General features: G+C 38.5%; 1 protein-coding gene across 1 annotated transcript; it reads right to left on the bottom strand.

The window, feature by feature from the left end:
• Window positions 1–238: 238 nt before the first annotated feature.
• On the bottom strand, window positions 239–15,977 carry TASL (TLR adaptor interacting with endolysosomal SLC15A4). Its single transcript, XM_004435070.3, has 2 exons — window positions 15,768–15,977; window positions 239–1,821 (listed from the first exon to the last, which is right to left on the bottom strand). Exon 2 carries the CDS (start codon window positions 1,818–1,820, stop codon window positions 927–929), a length of 894 nt encoding a protein of 297 aa, XP_004435127.1. The 5' UTR covers window position 1,821; window positions 15,768–15,977; the 3' UTR covers window positions 239–926.
• Window positions 15,978–17,559: the final 1,582 nt, after the last annotated feature.

Here is a 17,559-nt window from a genome sequence, read left to right as displayed (position 1 = left end):
GAATGGAGTAGAGCAGTGAAGCCCTCATGAAGCTACTGTTCTAGTGAATGAATTTACAGAACTTGACATCATGGGACCCTAGAGCTTGTAACCTTGTTTTGAAGATACAGAAGACCCCTTTGTGGCTCTAGAAGGGTCAAGAGAGCATGGAGAAAAGGAAGAGAAAAAATGGGGAAAAAATAAGATTCATAATTTCTTTTGAAGCTTAATACCACCAAAAAAATCATATGCAACAAAATAAAACAAAATAGTTTAATGTTCACTATGGTATTTTCCATTTAGAAAACTGCATCTCCACTAGTAAACAGAATTAGGAGATTTGAGTGGCTGTTTTGTGGCCTTAGCTAACTAATTACTCAAAATAAAAACACAATTGTAGTTTGCTATGGTTTTAATATTTATAAAGAACGTATTTTTAAATGATCTGATACAGAATAGAGAAAAGAGATATAAACATATTTTGAAAACTGTTTGAGCCTGTCTTTCTACCCAATTAGAACAGTAGAAACAACTTGGAGAAATTTATTTGAGTAACAAACATATTCTTAACTCTTTACCCTGAAACCTTTTCCCTTTTTTTTTTTTTTTTTTTTGCCATGGTGTGTTGTCATCTTATTTGGCTTGTCTTCCTTCTCAATTTCTATACTCCCTTAAATAAATCATACTTTTTTGGATCATTTTTATCTTTGCTTTGTTGCTATACAACCCTCTCTTTGAAATCATTCTTTATAGCTCATCTACCCACATTCCTTCATCATATGTAATATTATGAGATAGCCTCTTAATTCATTCCTGGCTTCCAGTCGACCTTTACTTCTCTAGCTCTTGACTCCCCTTCACACTCCCTCCTGCACATTCTCAGAATAAATGAATAAAGTGTTGCTTTAGGTTTGCGTAGTTGAGACAGAGGAATGGAAGCATCCTCTCTATGGATTCACATTGCTGTACTGAGAAATATGGAGACTAGGAGTACTGATTTCAGTTGACACCAACTGTAGTAGGCGGTTAATGACTATATCTCTGGCTTTTGAGGTCTCCAGGTTCTTCTCTCTAGAGACTTGGAGACTAATTTGGTCCACATTTGTCATGATGAGTTCAGATGCCAGAATCTGAGTAGGAGAACTGTCATGAAACACAGTGTCCATAATGTACTGTTTATATAACTCCACCACCTTCTGCTCCAGGTACTCGTTCAGCACAGCATTAGAAATAGGCTTCTGCATTTGCAGGCTGCTTTTCTCTTTGATGCTGGTTATTCTCCAGTAGGATGAATATCGCTGGATAGGTTTTGGGGGAAAGTCGTTGGGCTGAGTGGAAATGGAATCCTCCATGGGCAAAGGAATCTCAGACGATTTCAGCAAAGGGCCGTATTCAAAACTGCTCTCAGAGGGAAAACCTGTTGTCACTGAATTAATGGCCATCACCTGGCCCCCTGCAATGTGTAAGTCATTGTAATTCTTACAAATACTTTTGCAAGAAGGTGGAACCAAGTAGGTCTCTCTGCTGGGGTCTCTGCATATTTCGACTGCAGCCAAATTTGGGCTTTCAAACACAGGATTGGGTTTTGTCTGCAGCACTGTGATTCTCTGATTTCTACTGTGTTGGCTCTCTCTTGAATGCACTGAAGAAATAAACTTGCCAGAGGATTTGCAGCTCACGTAGAGACTTCTGACTTGTGTTTCATCCACAGAAGAATAGGAAAGAGCAGCAGATTTCATCTCCTCTTCCCTTTCCTCAGCCACCTGCTCATTATAAGATGCACAACTCCAGTGGATGTCATTCCGGTAGGCAAGTCCACTGAGATACCCTTCTGACAGCATTCTGGAAAGAGAGTTCGTGAGAAACAATGGGGCAAATGAGGATTGGAATTTTAAAAATTGGCAGTTGATATATCAAAGTGAAGGACAATAAATGAAGTCATTTCATTCATTCACCAAGCCATTACTAATTCTGTGCCTGCTGTGGACCAGGACTATGGCATGTGCTGGAGAGGAAAAGATGAATAGGACACAGTTCCATCCTTCAAGAAGTTTCCCCTATGGGAAAAAATAAACTGGATACAAACTAATCCAACATTATATTACCGAGGGTTATAATAGTGAGGCACAAAGGAAGTACAGAAGAGGAGCCCTTAACACAGCCTGGGGTGATGGGGGAGAAGTCACAGGATGTGTCATAGAGAAGGTGACATTTCAGCTAAATTGTCAAGAGTAAATAGGAGTTCCAGCTGTTAGCACAGAGTTAGAAGAGAATATGGTGGCATGGCCTATTCACTATATACCAAGAAGCTGAGCATAAGCGGAAGAGGCTGGGAAATAAGCTAGAACTGGATCATGAAGGACCTTGTGAGTCAGGCAAAGGCATCTGCGTTCTGCCCCAGAGGAAATGGAGAGTTATTGAGAAGCTGCAAATTGGGGGAGCAACATGGCTAGCGGGTTATGAAAAAAATAATGAGGAAAACTGTGGCAAATTCTACTGAAAATAGGAGTTGTATCTTACTCATCTTTGTGTTTTATCCCTAGGAGCTAGCATGATTGTTTGCATTTAGGAGAGACTCAAAAGATATTTGTTAGCTTGAATTAAATAATTGACAACAATGGCATGGTTTGAAATTAATTCACTATCAACCCATCGTGAAGAACCGTGAAGCCTCACCTACCTATGCAGCCCAGGGAGAGTTTCTTGCTTTATCCTGCCCACTCCTCGCAATATGTCCTGGACGTGTCTTTGCACCCAACTGGTGTGTTTACCTCTACCCTAGCTACCAAGGACCTTTTCTGACCTTGGGCTTTTGCTACACCTGCCTTCCATCCCCACCCTCAGCAGTTTTCACTGGAGTCTGGAGTAGCTAGAATAGTCTAGAAACCAGCAGCTGCATTTTCTAAAAAAGGAACGCACTGGCATTCCTGGCACTGGGGCAATAGAAAACAGTAAGGAAAACCCGTCTTCTTGGGCCTTGAGGGCTGGGTTTCCGAAACAAACCTGTCACCTTGAGCCTGAAATTGAAAAGTCAAATGAGAAAAGGATTGTTTTAACCATACATAAGGGTCTTTTTAAATTTTAGCGTCCCTTTTATATTCATAGAGTTACTTCCCAAGTAAATTTTTAATTGTATAAGGGTAATATTATAAATATAATTAGTGTAATTGTTTTAATTGTATAAGGGTAATGTTTTCATTGTTTTCTCTTTGGGAACTACTCAAAGATATGTTCAGCAAATTTATCAATTATTTACATGTTTACTATAGTCTGAGGAGTGTTATGTACCATAAAGATACAAAGTTAAAGGCCTTCAATAAATCCGTGAAGCAATTCTTGTATGCTGGACACTCTTAAAAGGATAAAGAAAATCATTTTTCTTTCCTGAAAAAATTTTTGAAGTATGGTTCTGCCCTCAACAAATTGAACATCCAGCTGAAAATACAAATCTTACATATATGAGAAGATAGTTAACAGAGCCAAAGAGTTGATCATGAAGGCTTGACAGTGACGCAGTTACTTGACGACCTGCCCACTCCACCCCATCCAGGCTGCAGCTAGGGCCTTCCACCTTCAAGCCCTCAGAATATCATTGTGAAAAACCAGAGCAAAAATGCAACTCTTGGCTTTTGAGTTTCTAAATAGGCTTCGGAAGCTCTTGGCAGAAATCATAGTTTCAGAGAAATGGCTTTTGAAATATCACAACCTGAGCTTTTAAACTTCAGAATCCCGAACCCCGAAAGACTTAGGGCATGATATTTACGTATCAACAATAGCCTCAGTGAATGGAATCCCCTGTGGAGGGAGACAGTATGGCTCCAGATAGGTTTGGGGAGCCAAGAATAGAAGAGTTTCGAGCTCTACCCTCCAGGTAGAATCTGAGGAAGCAGGAAGTCCCATAAAATTCTCTCCTGCCCAGCCTGATGCGGGAGCAGGAGGAGAGCCAGCCACGTGGATTGCCTGGGTGGACAGGCCTGAGGCTGCCTCATCAAGTCTGCTCTCACACCAGCATGCTTCCTAGAGCCTGCAAACCTGGAGAAGACCTAGATTTAGCATGGGGAGACTGCAGACATGATCTCTATAGGCTAGCAACCAGGGGCCAGGTGAATACTGAGAAGTACCATGGATGCCAGTGTGACTACATGATGACAACAAAGGATGCCCCCCACCCCCACATCCCCAACTAACCCTGTGGCTCTATGGAAGCACGCTGGAACTTAGAAGCAAACCCAATGAGGAAGGAGCCCTGAAGTGACTGAGGAAATCCTGATTGACAGTGATTACTCAGGAGAATGTGAGCTCAAAAGAGAGACCAAATTGAGGTAGAGAAAAGCAAAGATTCCCAGGAAAAATAGCAGATTAGGCATATGCATGTATTTTTTTTCTCCCTCCCAAAACTTGACTAAATGAACAGTAAGTGATTTTTTAAAAGATATAATCCACAAGAAAAGTGAGAACAGGAGAAGAAATAAGAGTGATAACACTTTAAAAGCTGGAAAGCAGGAAGCTGAGGGTTAATGACTTAGGAGACCTAAGAAAGCTGACTCCTACAACAGCCATGGGAAAATCCAAGAACCAGTCTGATTTAAATTCCCCTACATGTTCAGGACTTGGTGGCACCATCTACCCTTTGGGAGAGGGGTAAAGAGGGTGTATCTAAAATAGAAAGATTGACAGTCTATTTAAAAGGCAGTCAGAAACCCAGATCCTCTCTCTCATTCCATGCAGCCAGGTGACCATTTCCCATCTTCAACCCCAAAGGAAATCTTGAGATTTATTCTCTGAAGAATAAAACATAGGGTCTCTGAACTGCAGAATATCAGTTAAGGGTAGAATTACTGAACTGATAATAGATAGATTAAATAAACATATGCATGTTGGGTGCTTAGATCTGTGACCGCTGCTCTTAGTCAGCTACCAGAACGCTGGCAGAGGGGTATCCTCCTTCCAGGCAGGATATTGGGAAAACTCTTCTGGGGAACCCGACTAGTCTGAGAAGAAGAGCAACTGACATCAGAGGTTCCCCCACTAAACAAGGCAACCAGATCACCCTTCATTCAAGCTCATTATCAATAGAGCCCATTGAGCTTGTTGGATTCCATTCTTAAACATGAGTAGAATTTTGAAACATCTGAGGAAAGCTCTGAGAGAGACCGGAACACCCACTTAGAGGAAACAAACTCTGGGTGGTGGTGGGGCGGGGGAGGAACTACCATCAATATTCTCAAGGAGATAGGATAATATTACAATTTTGAATTAAGAATATGATGCTCTAAGGGCTGGCCCGGTGGCGTAGCAGTTAAGTTCGCATGTTCCACTCCAGTGGCCCGGGGTTCGCAGGCTCGGATCTTGGGCGTGGACCTGCTCACTGCTCATCAAGCCATGCTGAGGCAGCGTCCCACATAGAAGAACTAGAAGGACCTAGAACTAGGATATACAACTATGTACTGGGGCTCTGGAGAGAAAAAAGAAAAAAGAAGATTGGCAACAGATGTTAGTTCCTCAAAAACAAAATAATATGATGCTCTAAAAAAAGCATTCTGAAGCTCTTAGAAATTAAAAATGATAGAGAATTTTAAAACTCAATAGAAGGATTGGAAGGTAAAGTTGAGGCAAACTCCCATTTTGAAAGTAGAGCAAAAATACCAGATGGAAAATAGTAGAGAAAAGATAAAATTAGAAAACCAGTCCAGGAGAGCCATTATCTGAATAATAGAAAGTTCAGAAAGAGGACAGAGAAAATAGGGGAGAAATTCAAAAATTCAAGAATATTTCCCAGAACTGAAGGACATGAGTTTCCAAAATACTGGGAAAAAATAGACCTATACCTCTTCTCGCTATTGTGAAGTGGTAGAACACTTGAGACAAAGGGAAAATACTATAAGTTTCCAGAGAGAAAAATGTGAGAAAAAAAAAGACCAAGAACCATAATCTTCAGACTTATTAAAGCAACATGAGAAATAAGAAGACCATGTAACAATGTCTAAAAAGTTTTGAACAAAAATTATTTCAACCAAAAATTTAATGACCAAATTATCAATCAAGTATGAAGATAGCATAGAGATATTTTTAGGTCACAAGTCTCAATTCATCTCCCAAGCAGCTTTCTCAGGAAGTCAACAGAGGATATGCTCCACTGAAAGGAGTAAGTAATCAATAAAGAGGAGAAAAAGGATACATGGAACAGGAAATCCAGCACAGGAGAGAGACAAAGGAGCCCTTAGACTGGTTTGGCCTCAGCCCCTGTTCCAAACCCTGCATTGTAAGGGGCCCCGCTCTGGCCATCCTTGAGTTGTGCCCCTCCTAACAGGGTGAGAAGTCCTAGAAACCAACATGATGAAGCCCACCCAGCCTCTACACCACCTTCTAAACCACATTCCTGGTACTCAGGACCTCAGAATTCACTGCTCAAATCGCCCAGACCCCATCACAGAGTTTGCACAGGCTTTTCTCCAAATCCATCATGACTAGGGCTGACTTACAGACTGGATATGCACACACGCCCATGCCCACTAGGTGATGATGAGGCAGCTTTTTGTTAGGGCTGTGGACAGAGGTTGGACCTACAGGCTGAGTTTGAGGGGTAGCCAGGACTAGGAAGAGAAGATGGATGGGCTGTAGACTGAGGGTCCCCATTTTTTGTCCTAGGCCCAGGACGTGTCAGAGAGAGTCCTACCCATGATGAAAGTGAAAGGACATTCCAGGACGAAAGCTGTGTGACAGGCTCAAAAGGCAATCTGGCTGGTTGAAGAGATCAGAAGGCTTCTGGAGATAAAAATGAAATTGAAGAAAACAAGTCTGACCATCGTGAAATAAGATTTATATAATTGGCTATGGACTTTGCGGGTGAATTAGGAAAAGCTAAGCAAGTGAAAAATCTAGACCAGCACTATCCAACACAACTTTCTGGGCTGATGGAATGATCTATATATGTGCTGTCCAAAATATTAACCAATAGCCACATATGGCTTGAAATGTGGCTAATGAAACTGAATTTTAATTTTATTTAAATTAATTTAGAATATCACGTGGCTACTATATTAGACAGCATAGACTTAGTGAAGGTGATAATGTAAAATTTTAAAATACTGAAGACAGCTAATTATAATTGCAGTCTAAAGTTCACTAGATGATAACTCTCGTAGCAATAATTCTAGAGTGACAAGTAATTAACTAATTCATTTCTGTGTTCCTTTCTGGAAAGGAGGTATCAAAAGATGGTGAACCAAAAGAATAAGCTTTTAGATGTTTGGTAATGAAATGGGACTGTTGGGACCTTTATCTGAAACTCTTATTGTTTCACTATTTTGAAACAGGCCTTATATAAAACTTCCTTTAATTTTTCTCTGTTTCTATTTGGAGAAGTCTAGAATGCCTGTGTGAATGGTTTAAGGGAAATTTGCAAAACTATTTTTGTTTTAATAGTGTGTTCTCTTAGATTGTCTCTGAGGTGACTAAAGTGCTATCCAATAGAATTTTCTGTGGTGATGAAACTGTTCAATATCCATGCTGTCTAATATGATAGCCAATAGCCACATGTAACTAGTGAGCACTTGAAATGTGGTAAGTGTGACTGAAATTTTAATTTAATTTAAATTGCCACATTTGGATATTATATTGGACACCACAGATCTAGACAATTATAAATTCCAATTCATAATTTAAGAAAAAGTTGTGCAGCAAAGAAAACTGTGGTTTACTACATGGCTGAGTTGTAAATAGCTTTTGTATAGTCATAATAATATATAAAGCACTGAAAATTGATCTAACCAAATTTAAAATGTAACCACAGGATGATAAAGTCAAGAAAAAAGATAATATTTTATCACATATAGTAATGTAATATCAACAAAAGTTGTCTTATTCATTTGTCTGTGTGTCTAGACCAGGTGGCCAGTCCATATAGTGAGGGGAACAGGACAAGGGTGTACGTACTTGGTGAAAGCCAGGTAAAAAAAGGGAACAAAATCTTTATCTTCGTGGTGACAAATCAATAATACCCAAAACTGAAAAGTCCAAGAGCTGCAACACAGACATGCTACTTAAAGAAATGGTGGTAAATAACCAAATAATTAGTAAAAGGAGATAAAAGTAGTTGCTTCTGGAAAAGGGGTGCAGGCAGGGACTGCTGTTTTTCATAATGAATCTCTTAGAATTATTTGATCCAAAATATGTACATATATAACTTTGATTAGTTTTCTTGATTAAAAGAAAAGCTAAAAATAAATATTTTTAAAATAGCTAATAAAGGGGAAAAAAAAGAAGGTGGCATTTCCTGCACAGCTGAGTTTGTGGTTAGAGACACTGTGTATTCTAAGGGTGAAGAAGAGAGAGAGAGTTTACTGTGTAAAATGTAAACTTCTATTTGGCCCTGAAGAACAAGAAGGATTTGAACAGGCGGTGAGAAAGGGGGACCTGCAGTACCCAGTCTAGGTGGGATGCAAGTGTTATTTCTCCAAGTCATAGCCACCTAAGAGCCTTTACTGAAATGTCACAATTTGTAGACTCATTCTTTATTACCCTTTGTTCCCATTCAGACATATCCCAGATCTCCCACTGTTTATCCTATTTCTTTTCATATTAAACAATCGGCCCTAATGGATTCTTCTTTCACTTGATGTGGATGATGTTTATGAGTCCTCTAGGTAATCTCCACTTCTTTACAACAAGGAAGGAAGGGGGGCCAGGATTTTGTTTTGAATAATGGGCTCTTTGCCCTGTTTGTCATCGACTGAGAGCTTTGTTGGTGCCTTAATTCTGGTTGAATAAGAACCCTACCATTCTGATGTGTAGGACCCAAGGGAGACCAGTATAGTAGTAGGTCCAATGACGGAAAAGCAGAAAATGTGTCCTAAGGTCTAAGGATAGATACACTCACGGCTAAGGGAAAAGATTCCTGCAAGGGAGGAGTGGGAGATAAGGTCAGGGAGGTAAGTTGGGACATGCAAGGCCGAGGACATTCAATTTACTCTGCAGGCAATACAAAGCTCTGGAAGGTAACTAAGCTGATTCACTGCATGATGTAATCTATCAGTCAAGTGCAAGATGAATTTCAGCAGGGTGAGATTGGAGTTAAGGACCCAAGTTAGGAGGCTGCTAGATTCATCCCCACCTGAAGTGATTGGAACAGGAACCAGGAGGAAGGTAGCAGAAAAGGAAGAGAAGTTTTGAACTTGAAAGACCAAGACTCCTGGACTCAGGAGTAAGGAGAGGGAGAAGCCAAGAGTAACTCTGAGTCTGGGCATGCTGGGAAATGGCACCAGCTTTGACCAAAATGGGCAGATCAGGAGAAGGAGCCAGAAAGGGAGCAGATGCGTTTGGTTTAGTTCCTCTCGAGTCTGACATGAGATGAACACTCTGAGTGCAAGTGTCCAATTGTGTGTTGGAGGTTCAGGCAGGGAGCTCACTAGAGAGATTACTTACAGTCAACAGTGAAATCATCTCCCAAGTTTGAGCAGTAGGGATTTATAATGGGAGCTTGTGAATGTTTGTGATAATTTCTGTGGGGAGCCCACCATGAACAGTACAAGGAGGAATGAGTGACAACGAGAGCTGGAGATCACATCGCTTTGTAAAAACTACAAGAGCTTCAAATGTATGGAACAGGTCACATCTTTAAAATCCACATTTGAAGGTAAAATTTAGTTATGTATTCAGACTCAGTAAGGCAAAAAAAAATTCTTGACCTGGTAGTCAAGAGACCAGATTTCTAGTTCCGACCTCATCACAGGCTGTGGTTTTAATCTAGTTAGTGACAAGTCTGTAAAATAGCTAACATTAGTACTAGGTACAACTCAGATATTATCCTAAGTGCTTCTTATATACTAAATCAATGAATCCCCACAAAGACTCTAAGCTGTAGGTACTATTGTTGTACTCATTTTATAAATGTCAAAATTAAGTAATGTGTCCAAAGTCACCAGGCGTTCAAACACTGGCAGTCAGAAAACAGAGCCCACGTTCAAATGTTGCTTAATCTCTCAGAGACTCAACTTCTCACCTGTAAATGAAATTAAATTCTCATCTGTGGGATTAAATTATCTATATAGTCCCCTCAAACTTTAATATTGCATGAGTTTATGACAATATTAAGAGGAGAGGGGCCGGCCCGGTGGCGCAGCCGTTAACTGCGCGCGTGCTGCTTTGGCGGCCCAGGGTTCGCAGGTTCGGATCCCGGGCGCGCACTGACGTACTTCTGTTAAGCCATGCTGTGGCGGTGTCCCATATAAAATAGAGGAAGATGGGCACGGATGTTAGCCCAGGGCCAGTCTTCCTCGAGAAAAAAAGGAGAGGATTGGCATCAGATGTTAGCTCAGGTCTAATCTTCCTCACAAAAAAAAAAAAAAAAGAGGAGAGAAAGAGGGTTAGGTGAGCATTACTCAGAATCAAAATTCGTTTCTGAAAAGTTAGCAGCAGAGGGCAGCAGAGAGCACGCTAAAGCAGCTTTTGAAAGATTGTTTTGGAGAGAGTAATGTTGGGTGAAACTTAAAAACAATATTTATACATATATTTACTCAGTTTATAGTCCTAAAAACCCTTTAATGTATCATTAGGATGAAAACAGTGCTATACAACATGACTTCCTAAAATTTAAGAATAGAGAAATAGAGAAAGTTATTTGGATTTATTTTGATTAATTGTCAATATTTTTTTCTTAATAAATTTCAGTGGTTATCTGTGAAATTCTTATAAGCCATCACTTGATCTCTCCAGAGGTATTATAAAAGGTATACTTCAAACAAATGTTAACATTTATTAGACAATTTCATCTGAGACACTAAACTTGACCTAATGGATTACTTCAATTGTTCAAAGATATTTTATCGCTTGAATTTTTGTTTCTCATCATAGAGAAGCTGTATATATAGATTTAGAATATATATATTTAGAATTCTCCATGACTGGTTAAGTGTGAAGGAAAAGACACCCAAGGACATTTGCAGATGAGATTTCTAGGCAAATTTAGCCTATATTAATCATTACCATGCAGGGGAATACCAAAATTAACCTTATGTGCAAATTCATACTTTTAGAAGGACTAAAGTGCAGCACCTTGTTAAATCATTTACTTGGATTTCAGAAGAAATTGCAATATAAATTCTTTCTTCTACACTAGAATTTACATAATTTCTCAGAAAATTGTTGTTAGAACTCTGTACATAGACACACTTTTAATTTACACACAAACAACACAAGGATGGATTCAAAGAGAAAACCTAAAGAGAAAAGAACTTTGTAAGAGGGGAACATTTGGAAAAAACCTAAGTTAGGGATCAGCAAACTTTTGCTATAAAGGGCTAAATATTTAATATTTTAGGTCTCTGTCACAACTACTCAACTCTGCCATCACAGCAGCAAAGCAGCCACGGACGATATGTAAACAAATGATTGTGGTTGTGGTCCAATAAAATTTTATTTACAAAAACAGACAGAGGGCCAATTTGACCCAGGGACCATGTCTTGCCTACCCTTAACCTAGGTCAAAAAGCGGGTGCAATAAGTTGGGTAGGACATAATAACACTAGCAACCGTGTCAGGTGCTCTCCATACATTGCCCCTAATCTTCCATCAATACTGCATGTTAGATATTATTATAATCCAGGTTTTCCAAATGAGAAAACTGAGATTCAGATATGCAAATGACCTTCCCAAAGTCACTGAGCAACTAAGTACTAGAGGCAAGATTCAAGTCCAAGTTTACAAACTCCAAGGCATGTAGTCTATTCTTAGAACATATCACACTACTGCATAGTTGAGAGTAGTTAATATCACACAGTCATGACAAGGAGTTAGTCCTTCCAGGAAAAGAGTATCAGCCCTGACTCCATTTAATAACAACAGCACTTGCTGAATAAAGGAAGGAAGGTGCAGTGAAATACAAAAAGAAAAGCTCCAGGAAGACAGCCAGTACCCACCTTGGAGGGGTGACCCAGAGGGCTACACACATGTCCCCATTGTGTGTCAATGCTTATATGTCTTGAGGTGTACAAATCATTTATCCTCTGGTTTTTTAATCTAATCATATGAACATTTTCCTTCACCATTCCCAACTCTATAGCCTGGCATCATCTCACCCTTAATTTTATAACCACAGAGTAATTTAATGTGACAGATGCCCTGTTTAAATATCAACAGCTCCTCATCATCTCCAGGATAAAGTCCATACCCGTTAGGCCCTCGTGACACGTGGTCCTTAGCTGCCTTCCCATTCTCATCTCTGCCTGTTTCCCAGGACACCAGCCGTGCTGAACTCCCAGTTCTCCCAAAACCTGTGCCCATCCCAGCATTTGTGCATTTTTTCTTCTGTCCTGAGAGCCCTGGCTCCCTATCCATCCCCTGTCCCACCACCCATACTGTTCAAGTCTCATCTGTGTATATTTCAGTGCCCCTGGCCATCCATTCAGAATCCTTGTCCCTAAGTTAGAGATTCTGGGTTCTTCTCTCCCCTACCCCAATATGTTTATCAGGATTGCATGGAAATTGAGCAAAATCCAGTTGCTACCTTAAACAGTAAAATAAATCATCGAGACAGTCTTTTGAATGAAGGAGTAACTGGCAACAGCAAAAGGAAAGTGAGAAGATTGGGGACGGGTAAGAAGTGGGGGAATTTGGGGTAACAATGTGGCACAACAGATCCTGTCTCTGGAAGGACAATTTGCGTGCATACAAACTAAGACGTCTGAGAGGCAGGGTTGAGACAGGATGTAAATAAGACCTCCACAGCCTCACAAAAACAGGAGCGGTGGGATGGGGCTGCCTCTGCATAGATGGGATATAACCTCACGGAAATAAAGACAGGAAAACATTATCTGCTGTTTCACAGAGGATCTGGGGCCTAGCTAGCTGGGGTGCAGTTTGGCTCCCACCTGTCAGCATGTCTACTTATATTAGATCTGCTTTCTAACAGTTACAAAACAGTACATCTACAGGCACATTTTATCTTAACAAATCATTTCTCATAGTGGACATTGAGGTTTTCCTTGCTTTTTACTATGTGTGATCACTGCATACGCCCCATGAATGCTTCCTTAGGCCAGATTTGGAGAAGCCGAATTACTAGATCACAGCTATTGCAAACTGCCTTTCAAGTAGCTTGGGCCAATTTATTCTCTCACCAGCAATGTTTGAGATTGACCATTTCCGCTGACGTTCTTCAACATATTATTTTTTAATTTTCCAATCAGATGAGCAAATTTATTTTTGCCTCAAATTTGAGGGTGAAGCAAACTGTCTTGTTAAGATTATGTGTAGGTGATATATCAGAGTTGTTATTTCTTAGTACCCCCAAATCCTCAAAATACTCTATCTCATCTCTTTGCCTCTCTATTTCCCCTTTAATCTAAATTCTAGATCCCATAATTCCAATCTCTGTTTTTTTAAGATCTTCTTGATTTTGGAGACTTGCAGATAAACCACTGAAAAGTTATCACTGAAAAAACTTGAATATTATTTGGTTGATAATCTAGTTATGATAATGTAACCAAATCCATATTACATTTTAATTTTTTTTCAGTGAATGATACGAGAACCTTACCCAAAACAAGGGGTTTCTTTAGGAAGGATCTCCCTGTATACAAAAGCGTCTGCAGTTTTCTTATGCTTATCTATGAAAGTACGCGTTCTTTAGAGCTGGAAATAACTATTCACTTAACCATATACCTTGGATTATATCCCTATTATTTCATCTTTTGTAACATTTGTTGATGGATGCTCTAAAGGATCACTCATCTATATTTCAATTCCTGTTACAAAACATGTAATTTTAAATTATCTGTTCTTCTATCAAACATGAAGTGATTCTTATTTAATGAATTAATTTCTGAAAGTTTCATTTGATGGCTAAGATAATATAATCATAAATCAAAACACCTCTCTTTTCCATATTAACATCACCAAGTAAATAAATAATTTTCTGTTCAGTTCTACTTAGATCCTTATGACCAAAGGTAACAGCTACCCCCAAGGGCTTTATCTGGATATGTGAATTTCTTTATTTCAGAAAATGTAAATCGTGGTGCAGAAATATTAGTAAACATATTTTTGTCATAGTTTGGATTTTTCTTCATATTCTGTCTTTACATCTCACAAATGGAAAAATTAAAGCTTATGATCACTTTTTCAAATTATTTTTAAAGTATTTTGACATAAAATGAGAGGACTAAAAAAATAAGAAAAGTGATCATAATAGTATTGACTAATGTTAAATTTCCTTGGTGTTATAATTGTTAATCATTGTTAATTATATTGTTAATCATGTCTATTACCATTAACATTTACTTAATTTTAGGCATATCAACCAAATGCAATGCAAGATACTTGATTGGATCCTGAATTTAAAAAATAAAAACTCTCTAAAGAACATGCGGATAATTGGGGAAATTTGAATATGGATCATATATTAGATAATAACGTTGTATTGATGTTGAACTTCCTTAGAGTTATAATATGTAGAAGACTGCTCTTTTCCTTATGAAATACATGCTCAAGAATATGGGGTGACATATGTCCTAAAATCAACAATATACTTTCAAACAGTTCAGGAAAAAAAACTGTATATGTGTGTGTATGTATACATATGGAGAGAGAGAGACAGAGCGAGAGAGAAAGTAAATGTGGCAAAATGCTGCAACTGATTAATCTACATGATGGAAATATGGGTGTTCGTTGTATAGTTCTTTCCATTTTTACATAGGTTTGAAACTTTGCAAAACAAAAATTCGGGGGAAATTACTATATGTAGTTAATGAAGGCAAATTTATATTCTATGATGTTTGTGAAGAGCTTAGAGGGACAATATCTTATATATCTAAGATAATCAATAAGTAAGTGATTGGAAGTGTTTCGGTCACTTGAAATAACTATTGAAAACCTCACCTTGCTGTGAGATAATAGAATTAGTGCACTACCTTTGCATATCCCCAAAATTATTGTTATAATATGAGCTTTTTACACAAATTTCAAATATTCTCCACTCCTGCGAGAAGCTTCTCAAGCTCAGAAACACAATCTTCTTACACTGACCTATGCAAGAAGTGTTCTAAAAATATCAGTATGAATATTCCGGCCAAACCAGGTCTATATTCAAGCACAGACAGATGTGCACAAGAAAAAGAATGTTTGAGCAGGTCTAAAGATAATTCGAACAAGAGCCCACCTGTGCATGAACCATCTTTAATACCAAACAAGTAGTCTTGCCCCAAATCATCTAGATGGCAATTAAAAAAGCATCATCACTGTAGATAACATTCACTTTGAATATGTCCTGCCACCCAGAAAAACACTATCACAAGCTCACTGAATGAATAATTGAGAGTCAAATCCAATTGGAACTTATTGTGATTGTATCCATCTCTAAAACTACATCACTGTAACTGAATTCAAGAGTTTTGTTGTGCTTGCAAAATTCTGCTGAGGTTTTTCGGTCTTCTTTTAAAAATGCAGAAGCTAAACTTGTGTAGCAATTAGTGAACAAGGACTGAATAAATTATACAACAAATATTTGATTAGACCAGTCAAAATTTTTAGGTAAAAAAAATATTTTAGAAATGCCCAAAATGTGAACATGAGGAGGTAAGGCAAGGGAGTGTTTGACTTAATTTCTCTTTATTGTCCAACTCCATTGAATGCTTGCTTAAACTCCCACTCACCTCTAATTTGGTAAACTAGAAAAGCATTTTAGGTGCATAAGATTGGATCTGAGTTCTGATGATAAAGGGCTAGGAAACTGTAAGAAGACAAATGACAGAAAAAGTTAGCAGTTATCGGGCCTGTTGCCTCCTTTTTCTTACCTTCACTAACCAATCTGCGCCTTTGGTCCTGCAGAAACACAGCGATTGACCATATAGAGGTGAATAAGCCAGCCAGTACTTTTTCCAGAAATATTCGCAAGCCTTTGGTGAGTCTGCCTTTCACTGATAAGACCAAGAAATTAAGCTTCTCATTGTACAGCCATTCTTTTTATAACTGATCCTATGGAAAAAGAGTTGTTTTTGCTCAAGTCTGATTTGTGCTCAAGAAGAGTGGGAAGTCCCGGGAAGGGGAGAGGCAATAACTGACAAACCCACATCGAGCCACAGAATAGTGTTTCTTCCCCTTTTTCGAAAAATGAAACCTATCTATGAAACTGTCTCTTGTTAAAATAGTTTATTGCTACACATTATGTAAGAACTGTATCAACGTGAATTTACTCCTATAACAATAAATTCTCTCTGACCCCTCTCCCAAAGAGAGCCAAAGTCACATATGATTTAGAAAATTCTCAGTTTTATCACTAATCTGTAATTTTTAAGAAGTATTATTTCTCAGTTGTACTCATAATTTTTAAAAATGCAAATGAAAATAGTTTTCTCTTTCAAATTAACAAAGGTAAAAAATTAGATAATACACTGGGCAAGGGTGTGGAGAAATAGGCAGTCTCACACACTGTTGGTGAGAATGTAAACATTTTTAGAGGGCAATTTCCCAGTGTCTGTCCAAGCTTTTTTTCAAAATTTTAAATATTCCTACCCTTTGACCCAACAATTCCATTTCTATAAATTTATCCATGTGATATATTTGCACCTGTACACAAAGACATTTGAAAAGATATTTGTTGCAGCATTAAGTTGACAACTGGAAAAAAATTCATAAATAGGATGTTGGCTAAATAAATGAGAGTATATCCCTACTGTAGAACACTATGCAGTTGTTAAAGTGAGGTGGCTTTATGTCTAATAATAGGAAAAGATCTCCAAGATACATTCTTTAGCAAGGACATATAATATGCTACAATTTATATTGTAAAGGAATGTGTGTATATATGTATATATATACACACATGGAAGAAACACCATATATATTTGCTTATGCAAAGAATATTTCTATAGGGATACGCAAGAAACTAGAAACAAGCAATTGCCTTTTGAGAATGAGTCTTACTTTTCACCCTATACCTTTTGAAATTTCTAGTATGTGTATGTATTACTTTTTCATTTAAAAAACTAGTATTGGGCCGGCCCCGTGGCTTAGCGGTTGGGTGCGCGCACTCCGCTGCTGGCGGCCCGGGTTCGGATCCCGGGCGTGCACTGACGCACCGCTTCTCCGGCCATGCTGAGGCCGCGTCCCACATACAGCAACTAGAAGGATGTGCAGCTATGACATACAACTATCTACTGGGGCTTTGGGGGAAAAAAATAAATAAAATTAAAAAAAAAACTAGTATTTTTACGTCATATTTAACTTTATTTGATTTTACAGCCCAAATGTATTGTAATCTATGTCTTTCCTGGAGGACACATAAGTCTATCTGCGAATGGATCAGTTATTCTTGCCCAAAAGCAGAAAAATATTTAGAGTTCTCAAAATAATCTGGCTGGTTTACCCTGACTGGTTCAAGTAAACCAGCAAAGAATAACCCTGCCCAAATAATATCTACTTTTGTTGTCTTTTTCTACCTAACTCTCATCAAAGCTAGGTTCTAAATCCTAAATATGTGAGCATTTCCTCTCAATGGGTTTGTTTTGTTCACCTTTGGTCTATGGCTTATCTTAAAAAGTTATATCTTTAAAAGTGTACTGGCATTTTTATTTCTGTTAGAGTCTT

This window comes from Ceratotherium simum, chromosome X, assembly GCF_057802395.1.
Source record: "Ceratotherium simum simum isolate JZ-2026a chromosome X, ASM5780239v1, whole genome shotgun sequence".
Lineage (NCBI taxonomy): Eukaryota > Metazoa > Chordata > Mammalia > Perissodactyla > Rhinocerotidae > Ceratotherium > Ceratotherium simum.
Note: the sequence above shows the minus strand (reverse complement) of the source record. Positions and strands in the feature narration are given on the sequence as shown.

Coding starts and splice junctions, on each gene's coding strand:
- TASL (XM_004435070.3), bottom strand. CDS start 1,820: ATGCTGTCAGAAGGGTATCTCAGTGGACTTGCCTACCGGAATGACATC.